Here is a 14690-nt window from a genome sequence, read left to right as displayed (position 1 = left end):
GAATGGCCTCCTCTAGTGTAATTTACTATGCTAAGCAACAGGATTTTGGCCAGAGTATTTTAGTAGTTCTTCAAGTCAGCTCAGTTGATATAACTGTCTTCATTTTCTCCTGGAATAGTATTACTGCTAAGTAAAATATGACTATACGTGTGCACATGCCAAAGTTACTTGGCATTCAGACTTTGAATAATCTGATTTAAGGAGCCAAATTAAATGAGGGAGCAATGAAACCCAGCCTTCTTCTGCCATCATTTCCATTATTCTCCCCACACAGAGAAGAACAGTTTGAAGAAGAGAGCCTTTCCTACATGGGGAGGCTCCCCACGAGATCAGGAAGTAGGTTTCACATATGGGGAGCAGCAGGGGGCAGGCTAGTGTGCTCCCATCCTTCTATGTTTACTTAAACTAGGCTATCAAATGCATGAACAAGGTTTCTGTATTTTTATAAGACTCTTTAACTAACAATTATGTTTAAGTTCCAGTGCTGAGAATAGTTGCAGTGTCCCATTAAGTCTTGATTCTGAGGGGCATAACAAGGTCTGGTTAATTTTTCTAGGCATTTGTTTAGGATTATTGGTTACTCACTGTGTGATTGCAGTCAAATCTTCCCCTCAGCCCTACATGAAAATATCTCAGAAGGGAGAATTAAATTAAGAGGAGACCCAGTGATACTTGTGATGGCTCATGGTATGATGACTGATAGAAGTTCTTCAGACAGATAGATATTTGGTAGGGGTGCATCTTTATGGTTCAGTCCCCCATCACAGATTAGTCTCTTACAAATCACTCTTTAGCCTCCGCTTTGGGACAAAGGGATACAGAAAAGGCACTGATAGGAAAAAAAAGCTGGACATAGCAGATGGAGCACATAAACTAGCAATGTTTTCCATGTAGTTAATTTACAAAACAATCTGGCCCTTATTCAAGTAAGGAAGTGCAAGCTCTGTGTACCATTAACCTGACATTCATTATAGTTCTCTTGGCATGCTTACAAAAACCTAATTAGTTTGCAAAGGACAAATTGTCTTAGGGGATTACATCAAACTGAGGAACTATTAATAATAAAAGTCAAGAGGAAAATTGAGATGTAGACTTCAGAGGTTATAGAAAAGAATATAAATGGTTCAGGGTTTGGGAAAGTTGAGAAGGTTTTCTCTTTTTAGTTAGTATATATATACAAATGCACACACAGAGAGAGATGCATAAAATATGAGTGGGACCCCAGCCAGAATTCAGATCCTTAAAAGGATTGTGATTGACTAGAGCGGTGGTTCCCAGAAGCCTTCACCACTAGCTGTGCTGCCTATGATTTCTGGAAGTTACAGTCCAAGAACATCAGGGGATCCAAGTTTGGGGACCACTGGACTAGAAGAATACATGCTTTCCATGTTTGTGATCTTGGAATAAACAGTTTAAATTGATAGAAACACACACACACACACACACACACACACACACACACACACACACACAAATATATACAGTGGTGCCCCGCATAGCGCCGATAATCCGTTCCGGATAAATCGTTGCTATCTGGAATCATTACTATACGGAACGGAAAACCCCATAGGAATGCATTAAACCCCGTTTAATGCGTTCCTATGAGGGATAAACTCACAGCTATGTGGAAATCCTCCATACGGCCGCCATTTTCGCCACTCGGTATGCGAGGGAAAGGGCGCGAAAATGCAGCGGGTGGCCATTTTTTCTTCCGGTGGCCATTTTGGAACCGCTGAGCAGCTGTTTCTAAAACATCGCAATGTGAAGATCGGTAAGCAAAACGCTTGCCGATCATCGCAATGCGATGTTTACCCATCAAAATCTGCATCGCTATGCGGATTCGTCGTTAAACGGGGTGCTCGTTATGCGAGGCACCACTGTATATGCTTCTGGAAAGAAGAATGCATGTTAGTTGTTTTTAGAAGTATGTGATTAATTTTATGCAAATATATAAAAGTGGCACACAAAACAAAATAAATAAATAGCATACCCACACAATTTATTTATTTATTTTGTTTTGTATGCTACCTTTTTCTGAAACTGGGACTTGGGGTGGCTCGCAAAATTACTTTTTGCTTTGTTAATGATCTAGGAGTATGTCAGCTTGTCAACAAAATGGAGGAAAATTCGGGTAAAATAAAGGCTTTCAACAGAAATGACGAACAGTTTTTGGAAGCTTTTGTCATCTTCTGTGGCTTGGGCATCCAGAACACTCAGATGTATGAAGCTGTAGAAAGAGCCATGGCGAAACAGATGGTGACATTAGAGGTGAGGAATATTGCATATTAACTGTTTTTCTGGGATTCAGCACTACGTGTTCACAAGTTGGAACCATTGCTTTTCTAGGCTACAACTCCCAGAATGAACCTGGCCAGCATGGTCAGCTGTGCTGCTGAATATTCTGGGAGCTGTAGCCCAAAATGTAACTTTTCCAAGCCTTGATGCTGCCATCCTAAATATGTTGCACATTGGCAAGGGTGACTGGTGTTGGTGATTTACGTTATTGCCTAGGAAAAGGATGTGATTATGGGCACTGGGACATCCTCTTCTTGTCTGAGGTTTCCAATGATGATTTTGGCTTCATCTTTCAAACAAACCAGTAACTGGAGCAGCAGAAAGATCACTATAGCTTCCTTTAACTTCATCAAACCATATCAAGTGGGAACGCCATCCAGTTCCAGCCTTTGAATTGGTTACTGTTAGTTTTCCTAACTGTGGTATGAATGGAGAGCACAGTAGGAGATCCAGGTTTACAGTTATCATCTTCCAAAGTAACCTAGGAAGTCAGATGTTGTAGACTTTGGATCCACCTGCACCCACAGTGTAAACAGAGTACAATATTTCTATAATGCAAATTCAGTCATCCATTAGTTCTGAAAGGAATACTCTCAGGTAAAACTGTATTTAGTTGTTTTGTTTACATTTGGTTGTAACAACCCTCTCACTAATTAAAGTTCTTTATGAAAGGGTAGCATAACATTTTGAGGAAATATAAAATCCTCATAGGATGTAGATGAAGGTATAATTTCAGCTGCATATGAGTTAAACATGAGTCCAGCCTAAACAGCAAGGTCCAGCTCTCTTTTGCAACACACCCCTAAATAGTAAGTTTCCATCTGTTCATTAAATGAAAAAAATATATTTTCTCGTAGATTGGCAAAACCTCTGCCAGGATTTTCCTTGGGCAGAATCTCTTTTTAGGCCTGTGTTTCAAACCCATGGAGAAAATGGATTTATTATGACAAGTTGACAAATTTGTCAAGGATATAATTATAGCCATGCTGCAAAACTATTTATCTTTCATATAGGAACATGGCAGCTTGTTAAATCTCTCTCTCTCTTTTCCCCTTAAAAGAAAAGAGCTCTTTGCTCACATAAGGCAACAATGTGATTTTCTCCTTCCCGTTCCCCATCGGTTGCTAGTCGCAGGAGTCCTCCTACCTGGGAAGAACCAATAAACTCATCAAGGTCTCCAGCTTACATTAATATATCAGGAAGCTATCACAAAGCTATCTTTGTCAAATTGAGCCAATGTTAAGATGAGAACACATAACATGTGCACAAATGAACTGTGTCTCCATTTGCCTACAAAACAACACAATGACCTTTTTTTGTCCTTGGGTCTCCATTCATGTTAGCCTTTGTGTTTAGATTACTGTACTGCTGAATTTCTCTTGATAAATCGGTTTCAGACACTGATCTAGCTGGAGGATCCAGTAGGACCGTGTGGATCCCAGTGGAAGAGCAAAGAATTCTTTGCTCCTGATCTCAAACAGTGTATGTATCAAACTTTTCTACTTTTACACAAGCTTTGCTTCCTTTTCCTTTAGATCCTTTCTTATCATGCTTCAGCTGCCATAGAAGAAGCAAGGGAACTTCAGGTAACAGTGGTAATGACCTTTTTAATTCTACTATGTGCTGTAATTATGTGTCTATATTTGTGGCCGGTGGTCCTTTCAGATACATACCTATTGAAGTCACTAGGTAGAAAGTGCATGAAGACAACAATATGTTTTAGAATCTGTTTGCTACCATTTTGTTTGTGTCAAGAGAAGGTCTGGAGAAGAGGTTCAGATTTCATCAGAGGGTTGAGCACTTCAACCCACAATTTTGACGTGGTCCCAGCTATGAGTTTGAAGACTCAGTTCTCCGCTCTGATCTTGAACTATTTGTGAAAATCATAGGAATATAACTTTTCTTAAATAATTTCTGCTGAGTATTTTGTGAGCACCCAGACTCCTCAGGTTTCTCTTTATGGTAGAAACCTGTTGATCCTGAAGAAAAGATCCAGCCTAAATGAAAAAATCACCATTGTCTGTTTTGTGACCCAACATAATCACAGCCTAGTACTTGGTCTGCATTTTCCTGCCATCATAGAAAGACAACACATAGAAAAGCTGGTGCTAAGCTGTTCTGTTTGGCATGGAACAATGTGCAACTTTTCCTGCCTTTCCTGCTGCCATTTATTGATGTGGCTTAGCTTTTCCGTAGCTGAGCCTTCAAACTCAGTGATGTTGGTTCAGAAGGTCTGCTCCTCCTCTTGTCAGTGCTAGTTGTCAGGATTAAAACTAAATGGAAAAATATTTCACAAGAATCTGAAATAAATTAAGAATTCAATGTTCCTATTGTAGTACCTTGTTTTGATGACTAATAACTCAGTGATTTAGTGATCAGCCTGTGTAGCCTTAAGCAAGCTGCTTAGTTCTAGGGCACTGGTTCTTAACCTTGGGTTACTCAGTAGTTTTGGACTGCAACTCCCAGAAGCCTTCACCACCAGCTGTCCTGACTGGGGTTTCTGGGAGTTGCAGTTCAAAAGCATCTGAGTAACAAAGGTTAAGAACCACTGCTCTAGGGCACCCATGAAGTATGGAACAGTAGACCACCTCTGAGCATTCTATGCTTAGAAAACCCTCGAAAGGATCACCATAAATCAGCAATGACTTGATGGTACAGTATGTTGTTTTTATTATTATACCTTTTTCTTCTCATAGCAAATGGGGATGGTGGGAGTTGTATGCTAAGATTTAGATGGCACCAGGTTGGGAAAGGCTGGCTGGTAGGGATTTCTGCCTATGAATTCAGGGTGAGGATGAAACATAGTCCTGGGAAGCCTCCTTTAAATGGAGTTATAGCAAGATTTGTTTTTATTGGCAGGATATAATGGCCCCAGCCCAAACTATATTATCATTTACAGTGTTTTGTCCAAAGCTCCTAGAGGTTCTGCCTACCTGGGTAATTAGCAAGCTGTTTGGGAATCATGAGATAATGTGTGTTAAAAAGATTCTAGCAATAGTTTTTTCTTTTTTCTTCTTCCCATGCTAGTGCTCCGTTAAATTTAGAAACACATATTTACCTTTTAGGCACATTGAAACGTAATACCTCTGATTTTTCAACTAATGTGTTTTAGATTTGCTTAAATTCAGTTTTAGTAGCAAACATGAGTCATCTAGTATATAAAAAGATGCCTATGTATTTGCTTCCCCCTGGTATTCATACATTAAAAAACAAACCAACCCAAACTAAAAAAAAACCAGGATGGAGTATTCCATATCCAGAGAAGCACTTCCCTACATTTCAAGTATAGAATTTAAATTTGATGTGGGATACAGCTACTATGCTAGCATCTGACTATGCTGCAGTAAAATGTATTCTGCTTCACCCATTTCCAGTCCAGTCTACGAACATTTATGTCTCAGTTCAACACTTCTGTTGAATCTGCTGGGGAGCATTATGTGTAAAGTTTTAGTCATCTATTGCCAATATTGATGAACTCTCCTTTGGCATCTGAGATTTTCACCATGCATGCATTGCCCACGCATTAGTTAGGGCTAGGCAAGCTGAATGTTGACAACACCAGTGGCAGAAGTGAAGATGGTCTATAGAAGATGGTCTATAGCAGGTTCTATAGTGGTGGTGAACCTTTATGGGCTTGCATGCCCAAACAGAAAAACAACAACAACATACCAGCAGGCAGCGTGCCATGGCAGCAGCGGTACCTGAAGTGGTGACGAAAGAGGGAATCCTAGGACAGAGGTGCCTCAGGGCCCCACTCCAGATCCTCCGCCAGTGCCAGCTGTGCCAGATCTGCTGTTGAAGCACCAGTACCATGGCTGGTGGTGCTTCTCAGGTTTGGCTGCATGGGGTGGGGGAAGTAGCGATCCAGCGACTTATGGCTCATGTGCGCACAGAAAGGGCTCTGCGTGCCAGCTGTGGTATGCATGTCATAGGTTCTCTATCGCTGGTCTATAGGATACCTTCTTGTGCACACTATTATTCACAAAAGACACTCTGAAAGGGAAAAATCCCAGAAACGGACTCATTTTTTCATTAGTTAACCACTTCTCACCAAAATCCAAAGCAATTGTCAGGGCAGTTTTTCAACAAGTGTGAATGGTAGCTTTGGCTATTGGAAGGGGTCAAAAAACTGTGTGTGGCAGAGGGAAAGATCCGGTTTAGAAGAGATTGGATAAATTCATGGTTTACAGTAGAAACACTAAATGTCCATTATCAATTATTTTCTACAGTAGTGGACTTGTAACTGTACTTTAAAGCTGTAAACATTAGGAATGTTTGTGTGAAACACAGAGATTAGTCAGCAAGAAAAAAACAAGTTCTCTGCTCCAAACAGTGACCAGAAACTTAAACTGACATTTGTTTATATTTTTAAGTTTTGTTTTGCTTTGCTTTTAGGAAAGCAAGCAATATGCATATTCAACACAGATGTAGCCAGAGGCTGCTTTACATGAAGTCAACCCATTAGACTGATGGGCAGTGGTTCCCTAGTGTGTTAGTCAGAGGTCATTCCTGGCCTTGCTAGAAGTCTTTTTAACTAGAAGAGACAGGTATGCGCCTGGGATCTTTTAAAATACGTAATAAGTTATTTACTTTACCTCCTCTGTTACTAAAATTGTGATGGAGACAAAATGGCTTTCATAGCACAAAATGTAATTACTGTTAACTCGATTACAGTAAAAAGAAGTAAATGTTATTAATGCTGCTGTCTGAGAGTGCTTTCTATGCTGGATAGAAAAACAAAAAATAATTGGTTATTGTGTTTTCCAACCTGATTATATGCTGCAATTTTGTTATTTAAGGGTTTTCTTTTTTTTCTTTTTGAAAGGAAAATGGTTCCATTCCCTCTCACTTTACTGTTCTCTCTCTCTCTCTTTCATGTTTCCCTCAAGACTGCAGTTGTGCCATCTGCACAATCCCTCAAACTCACTGACTTTTACTTCAGTGATTTTGAGCTGACAGACATGGAAACTTCTCTGTGTACAATTCGAATGTTCACTGATCTTAACCTTGTACAAAATTTCCAGATGAAACATGAGGTGAGAATCTTCTGGTACATGAGATCATGTCTATCTATGCATGGTAAAACATTCTACAGCATCACACGCTTCACTATAATCTTCATTCAGATTGCAAGCAAGACAAGATCTCTTCCATACAGGGTGGAAACAGGTTACGAACTCCTCCAAAGTGCTCCCTCAGAATAATTCTCATGGCAGTTAGAATTCTGAAAGGAAGAGGTGGCTTTGACCACACAGTCATTCCAACCCACTGTTATTTTCCCCTTTGCTTGACAGTATATGTATAAAGAAAGATCTTGATTTCAGTTTGTGCTTATTTCAGCCAGCATGTCTATAGTCACTACCATTCAAAATTTAATTTCTGGACCAAAACTCCCAAGAATCATCCAACCAGCACTGCACTCCAAAAAAGTAATTTTAAAGGCTCCAGTTAAAGATAAAATTTCTTCCTGGAGATAATAGATATAGTTCATAAAATTGTTTGTTAATGTAAATTCTGTTTAATTTCATTTGAAATTCTGTTAAAAATATTTACAGGAATGAAATCAAGATGGATAAAATACAGATATGAATATGAAAAATGAAGACCTTATGTTCATAATATATATAATCCAACAATCTAATATTCCGTTAGTTATTGTAGGTTTTCGGGCTGTTTGGCCGTGTTCAGGAGGTTTTTCCCCCTAATGTTTCATCAGTCTCTGTGGCCGGCATCTTCAGAGGATAGGAACTAGAACGCTGTCTGTGTTCAAGAACACAATCTAATATTCCATTTAAGATTTAAATTTATGTGTAGCATTTTCCTCCTTAATAGTGTACCTTTGATATAAAACCAGTAAGAAAGGCAGGTGAAAGGAGTGCAGGTAAGTGGAATTTGGGTTTTACATTCGTGAAGACATTCAAGCCTGAAACAGGTAGGGCCTGAAGTAGACAGGTGATATAGGAACAGAGACAAGTCCTCCCCATTTCATGTCTGTATTCCACCTGAAAGTTAGAGAGATCTTAACATGTTACCATCAAAGGTTTGTAGTTATAAGCAGATTCTGCCGAGCAAGCCTGCAATGTTTCTGTGATGGGAGGTCTGATAAGGCAGGGTTCTCAATGATAAGAACACTGTAAGTGCATTGTGTGCATCACTATCCCCACTATACTTAAGTGCTACTTGGTTTTATGGTGTTAACAACTGAATATGGTTAATGAAGATGGAGTATATTTCTACATTTAACTGACCAGTGATGTTTTCTAACAGGTCCTTTGCAGATGGATTTTAAGTGTGAGGAAAAACTATCGGAAAAATGTTGCCTATCACAATTGGAGGCATGCTTTTAACACAGCCCAATGCATGTTTGCTGCTTTAAAATCAGGGAAGATTCAGGTATGTTTGGACACCTTTTTTGTGTGTGTTCAGCCCTGTGAAAAATTTCAGCCAAAAGCTAGTATACACCACACCAAAGTATTCTTACTAACACTTCATTAACAAAATTCAGAGATCTCTGTGAGAAGAATCAGTAATAGTACAAATTCATGAAAGGTACAATATGTCCAGGATGACATCCAATAGACTTGTAGATTGCTGTAAGTCTGGTGGCTTGAAGCAATACCGCCAAGATTACAAAAAGCAAAATTGTTAACCATATAAAAATATCCAAAATCCATAGCTGGGTAGTAGCGGTAGCGTCATGCCCATCACTGTTAAGATGAGTGTAAAAAATTCAGAGATGTGACTCTCCTAATGCACTTCAGGAACACAGAAAGGAGTGTTGTGGCAACCTTAAGGTAAATATATTTACTTCCATGGATTGTGACCCAATTATTTTGCCACATTCAAGATCATATTTTAGCATATGTGTGGAAGAAGTGGATGTCAATCCGTGTAAATGCTAGTAAAATATATCTGACTAAAAGGTCCCACAAAATTCTTTCTACTTCCAGTGTTGAAGCTTCAGAAAGATACATTTCTTTCTTTCTTTCTTTCTTTCTTTCTTTCTTTCTTTCTTTCTTTCTTTCTTTCTTTCTTTCTTTCTTTCTTTCTTTCTTTCTTTCTTTCTTTCTTTCTTTCTTTCTTTCTTTCTTTAAGAATATGACTCCCAATATTGTCCAGCTAATATGACCACTGGAATTTGTAATCCAAAGAGATAACAAGCTGTGTTCCTTCATGCAATTCTGAGGCCACAGTGGAGCTGACATGGTTTAAAGCCCAATTCAGTCATTCTGTAATCAGGAATCATCAGCATAATTACAGGAAGATCCCAGACAAACCATTTCCATTGTCACATCTCTCACAGAACCAGAGACAAGTCTAAAGAAACAGAACAATCTTACTTGCACATAGCTTCTGTATACAAGCCAAGAATCCCCCTTTTCTGGGCATTTTGCTTGCATGTAGGGCCTACACATAAACAGAAGCCTCTCTCCTCTAGACTTTGCTGTTTCTGGGAGCAAAACAGGGGAGAGGGTGGCACTAGATTTTCCCATGTGACCATGCTGATAATTCTGGATTATAAAACAACAGAATAGGGCACAGGTAAACCAAGTTTCAGGTTTGCATTGGCTTCTCTGAGTCATTGGCCCTCTCTTAACAATACAGTACTGCGGATCTAATGTGCATATGGAGCACGGAACAGCTGGCGATTAAGCAAATAAGTCTCATTACTGTTGGCAAGAGGCCCTTGTCTGGAGCCTTTGGTTCAGCCCTACAGGAAATTAGAGGCCGATGAGGAGGTGAGAATCAAAAGGGTAAAAAATATAGCAAATGCCCTGTGTGTACCCAAGTCTTTTCTCAGATACTGCCAATATATTCTTAGTTATCTTTCTCCATCATTAAGACACTGAATCATGCTTTCGTAAAATGTGAAAGCTGAAGCCCAATTCATAGCATAGGTTTGGAAAGTAAAGAAATGAACAGACCTGTCTAGTTTTCCGAATTTCTGTTCTCTCTATCTTGTTGGATTAGGAACAAGTGGGAAAAGAAAATTCTGATATAAGACGCGATAAGACACAAAATCATTTTGATGGTTTTGAGCTTGCATTTAATCCCTACATTGCTGTCTATAGTTTTATAGCATATTATTTTTATTAAGAAAAATTTATGATAATGAATCAAGTTACTTTTTCCCTAAATAAACCTATATGAACCATGAATGTATTTAAAACAACTAAAAGCAAGAAAGCAAATCATGTATGTGTTATCAAGGGCTTTCTCGGCCGGGATCCGATGGTTGTGGGTTTTTTGGGTTTTTTGGGCTGTTTGGCTGTGTTCTGGTGATTTTTCTTCCTAAAGTTTCGGCAGTCTCTGTGGCCAGCATCTTCAGAGAACAGGAGTTAGAACTCTGGTCTAGCTCCTGCCCTCTGAAGGTCTAGCTCCTGTCCTCCGAAGATGCCAGCCACAGAGACTGGTGAAACGTTAGGAAGGAAAACCTCCAAAACATGGCCAAACAGCCAAAAAAAAAAAAAAAAAAACCCCACAACAGCCATCAAATCATCTATGTTGCTTTGGTATAAACCCAAACTTTTAGCGTAATCATCTTTTTTTCCCTTGCATTTCCTGACATGCAGAACAAGCTTACTGATGTTGAGGTCCTTTCTTTGCTGATCGCAGCGCTGAGCCATGATTTAGATCACAGAGGAGTGAACAATTCTTATATACAGAGGTGAGTAAGGGGGAATGGTATTGGGAGCATGTCAGGGCTTGGGAATGCTTTTGGTCTTTACCCCTCAGTACAGCTTCTTTTGAGTTTGAGACATGAAAGCATAGTAAGATAGAAGAGGAGGAAGAAGAATCTTTTCTGGACTTATTTCTGGACTACACCTGCCAGAATGGCCAGGGTATTTTAGAAGTTATTGGGTATTATATATGTAAATAAAGAATTATTCCTTTACTGAGTCTTCTCTAGTGAAACAGTCCAGCTGCATATTAGCTATTTCGGCATAGGTGGTCCATGGCTGCTGCCACCTCCTCCCATGGTGAGAATGGCTGGACAGTTTTCTTGGACCATCAGTTTCCTGGACTCTGGACACTTGTATAAGTCACAGCTTGTCTTTCTTATGGCAGGGAAGTGTGCCATACTGTCAGATGGAGCCCCCTGGTTCCCCAACCCCCAAGTCCACAGGGGAACTCAGTTTTTCTCACTTAGCCTGGAACTGAGCTGTAGTCACTAGCCCTCTACTGTCCAAGTTCTGGAGATAGGGACAAATTTTAAGCACAGAACCCAGCCCTCGACATACCTCAGTGAGTTCTGTAATATTGGGCTGATGAGGGTCCTTCTGCAGGAGGTGCTCATCCTGCTCTTGGGCCAGTTCGAGTCACCACTGATGTTGTCACTTCTACCTCTAGCAGAGTGGGTCTCCCTTGTTTGTTAGTGTGAGCTACCATTGTAAGGGTCCAGGTGTGGGGAAGATTCGTGTTCTGCCATGGCTCTGCTCAGAGCAAAGCTGACCCATGCCCTGATCCAGGAATCTTGAAAGATCAGGGGCTTGTTCTCACCCAGAGTTCAACAACAACAACAACAACAACAACAACAAAACAAGATGGCTCTTACCAAGCCTCTGACCAGCCTACTGCCCCCAACTATGATGAGCCCCCTCCTCCTCTGTCTTCAACCTGGGCTCTTAACCCTGCCCAGCTGTGGCTTTGTCCCCCAGGTGCAACTGATCTTCCTCCTCGTTCTCACCTGGGCACCCTGCCTGCCCTTCCAATCCCCAGTTTGCCCTTTTACCAGAGTCTCTAGAATACTTCTCCAGGGAGTACATGGGGATGTCAGAGCCATTTCCCCTCACAGCGGCACAAAGTCCACTTGAATCTCGTGGCGCAGTGGTTAAAACGCTGTACTGCAGCTAAAACTGTGCTCACGACCTGGGGTTCAAATCCCAGGTAGCCGGCTCAAGGTTGACTCAGCCTTCCATCCTTCCGAGGTCGGTAAAATGAGTACCCAGCTTGCTGGGGGGGCAATGTGTAGCCTGTATAATTTAAAAATTGTGAACCGCCCGGAGAGTGCTTGTAGTGCTGTGGGGCGGTATATAAGTCCAATAAATAAATAAATAAATAAATAATCAGTTGTCTTTGCATTAGCTGTGTCAGCAGTGTTGGGCCTACCATAAAAGAGATTGCCTTCCAGGATATTTAATATTATGAAGCTGTTGTGTGAATGTGCTCTTTCCCTTGAAGTATGTAGTCTCAATTTGCCATGTTCAGAATTTTCTGTCAAATACCATTATGTTGGAAGCAGGAAGAAAATAATATTTTAGCTCAAGGTAACTCATAGTGTTTCCTCACAGTATGAGAAGAAAAGCCAGCTCTTCACTCTCTTCCCTTGCTATTCAAACTCTTTTTTTGTGGACATCCAAGGAATATGCAGATTTGTGGTAGCTGGAACCAATTGCCCTTTTTAAACACTTTATTTGTTTATGAATACATTATTTCCTGGAAAACATTTGGAGATGAACCATGGCCCTTCCAAAAACGTCCTGGGAAAAAAGTTGATGGTGAAACCAAACATTCATGCACACCACTAAGTGTAGGCGTCCTTCAGTCTTGAGAGACTATGGTAACATGCTCTGAATGGAGGACTTCGAACAGCGTCAACTGTGGCTAAGAATACCAATTCAAGAGTGACTTCCACACTGAAGACAAATACAATCTGTCCCCTGTCCAGCTCCCTGATTTTGCTGGTTTCGGGACTGCCTCTTTGCCTCAGCCTGCTGCACAAGGGTCTCTTCAAATTGGGAGAGGCCATGCTGTGCCGCCTGCCTCCAGGCTGAGCGGTCAGAAGTTAATGTTTCCCATCTGTTGAGGTCCATTTCTAAGGCCTTCAGATCCCGCTTGCAGATATCCTTGTATCGCAGCTGTGGTCTCCCTCTGGGGCACTTTCTCTGCACTGATTCTCCATACAAGAGTTTTTTTGGAATCCGACCATCAGCCATTCTCACGACATTCCTGAGCCAATGCAGACATCGCTGTTTCAGTAATGTATACTTGCTAAAAATTCCAGCTCGTTCTAGGACTACTCTGTTTGAAACTTTGTCCTGCCACACTGACCAACAAAAATGTATCGGAGACAACGCATATGGAGCGTGTTGAGCTTCCTGTCCTGCCATACACAAAGGATCCAAGACTCACTGCAGTACAGGAGTGTACTCAGGACACAGGCTTTCGAGACCTGGATCTTGGTGTATGCCGTCAGCTTCTTATTAAGCCATACTCTCTTTGTGAGTCTAGAGAACATGGTAGCTGCTTTGCCAAGGCGTTTATTTAGTTCGACATCTGGAGAGAGAGTGTCAGAGATCCTTGAGCCAAGGTACACAAAGTCATGAACAACCTCCGATTCTTGTGTAGAGATGGTAATAGAGATAGGTGACTCCATGACCTGGCCCATGACTTGTCTTTTTTTCAGGCTGATTGTTAATCCAAAATCTTGGCAGGCCTTACTAAAATGGTTCATAAGTTGTTGGAGCTCATAAGCAGAATGGCCAAGAACAGCTGGCCTTTGGTCTTCGCTCTCAATCTAGAGAGATTAAAGAGCTTTCCATCTGATCTAGTCCGGAGATAGACACCTTCTGTTGCAGTTCCAAAAGCATGCTTCAGCATGACAGCAGAAAAGATCCCAAACAGAGTCAGCGTGAGGAGACAGCCCTATTTCACTCCACTTTGGATGTGAAATGGATCTGATGTTGAGCCATCAAAAATTACAATGCCCTTCATTTCTCATAAAAGGACCTGAAAGGAGTCGAGGTGGACATCCAATCGTGGGAAGTATTTTAAGAAGGCTGTCCCTGATAACCAAATCAAAGGCCTTTGTAAAATCTATGAAGGCCACAAAGAGTGGCTGTCGTTCCCTACATTTCTCCTGCAACTGTCTGAGGGAAAATACCATGTCAGTGGTGGATCTGTTAGCTCAAAATCCACACTGTGATTCTGAATAGATTCTATCTACAAGCACCTGGAGCCTCTTCAGCACAACACATGCATGCAGCTTCCCTACAACACTGAGAAGAGAGATGCCAGGTAGTTATTGCAGTCGCCCCTGTCACCTTTGTTCTTGAACAATGTAACAATGTTTGCATCCTTCATGTCCTGTGGTACTCCACCTTCCCTCCAGCAAAGACAAAAGATTTCATACAGTGCAGTAGTAATGATCTCTTTACAGCACTTCAGCAGGGATATTGTCCTTTCCAGGTGCCTTGCAAGGGAATCCAAGGCTGCTTTTATTTTTCTTAGAGTTGGTTCGCTGTCCAACTCTTCCAAGACAGGCAGGCACTCAATGTTATTTAATGCCTCGTTGGCTACTATATTCTCTCTGGAATATAGCTCAGAGTTGCATTCTAGCATTCCATTTGCTGTGCTCCGTCTTGGATGATCACGCCTATAACAGCAGACTTCAA

General features: G+C 41.0%; 1 protein-coding gene across 4 annotated transcripts in view; it reads left to right on the top strand.

The window, feature by feature from the left end:
* Window positions 1-14690, top strand: part of PDE5A (phosphodiesterase 5A) — a 94184-nt gene that overhangs the window by 64046 nt on the left and 15448 nt on the right. For 3 of the 4 annotated variants that reach the window (XM_073001711.2, XM_020781448.3, XM_020781451.3), the window contains exons 10-14: window positions 2093-2268; window positions 3831-3890; window positions 7185-7331; window positions 8563-8688; window positions 10869-10963. In XM_073001711.2, coding sequence (XP_072857812.2) covers window positions 2093-2268; window positions 3831-3890; window positions 7185-7331; window positions 8563-8688; window positions 10869-10963 — 604 coding nt within the window. The remainder of the gene's footprint in view (window positions 1-2092; window positions 2269-3830; window positions 3891-7184; window positions 7332-8562; window positions 8689-10868; window positions 10964-14690) is intronic. The other variant, XM_073001712.2, reaches the window with a different exon arrangement.

This window comes from Pogona vitticeps, chromosome 5 (assembly GCF_051106095.1).
Source record: "Pogona vitticeps strain Pit_001003342236 chromosome 5, PviZW2.1, whole genome shotgun sequence".
Taxonomy (NCBI): Eukaryota; Metazoa; Chordata; class Lepidosauria; order Squamata; family Agamidae; genus Pogona; species Pogona vitticeps.
This window is presented reverse-complemented; position numbering and strand designations above follow the sequence as displayed.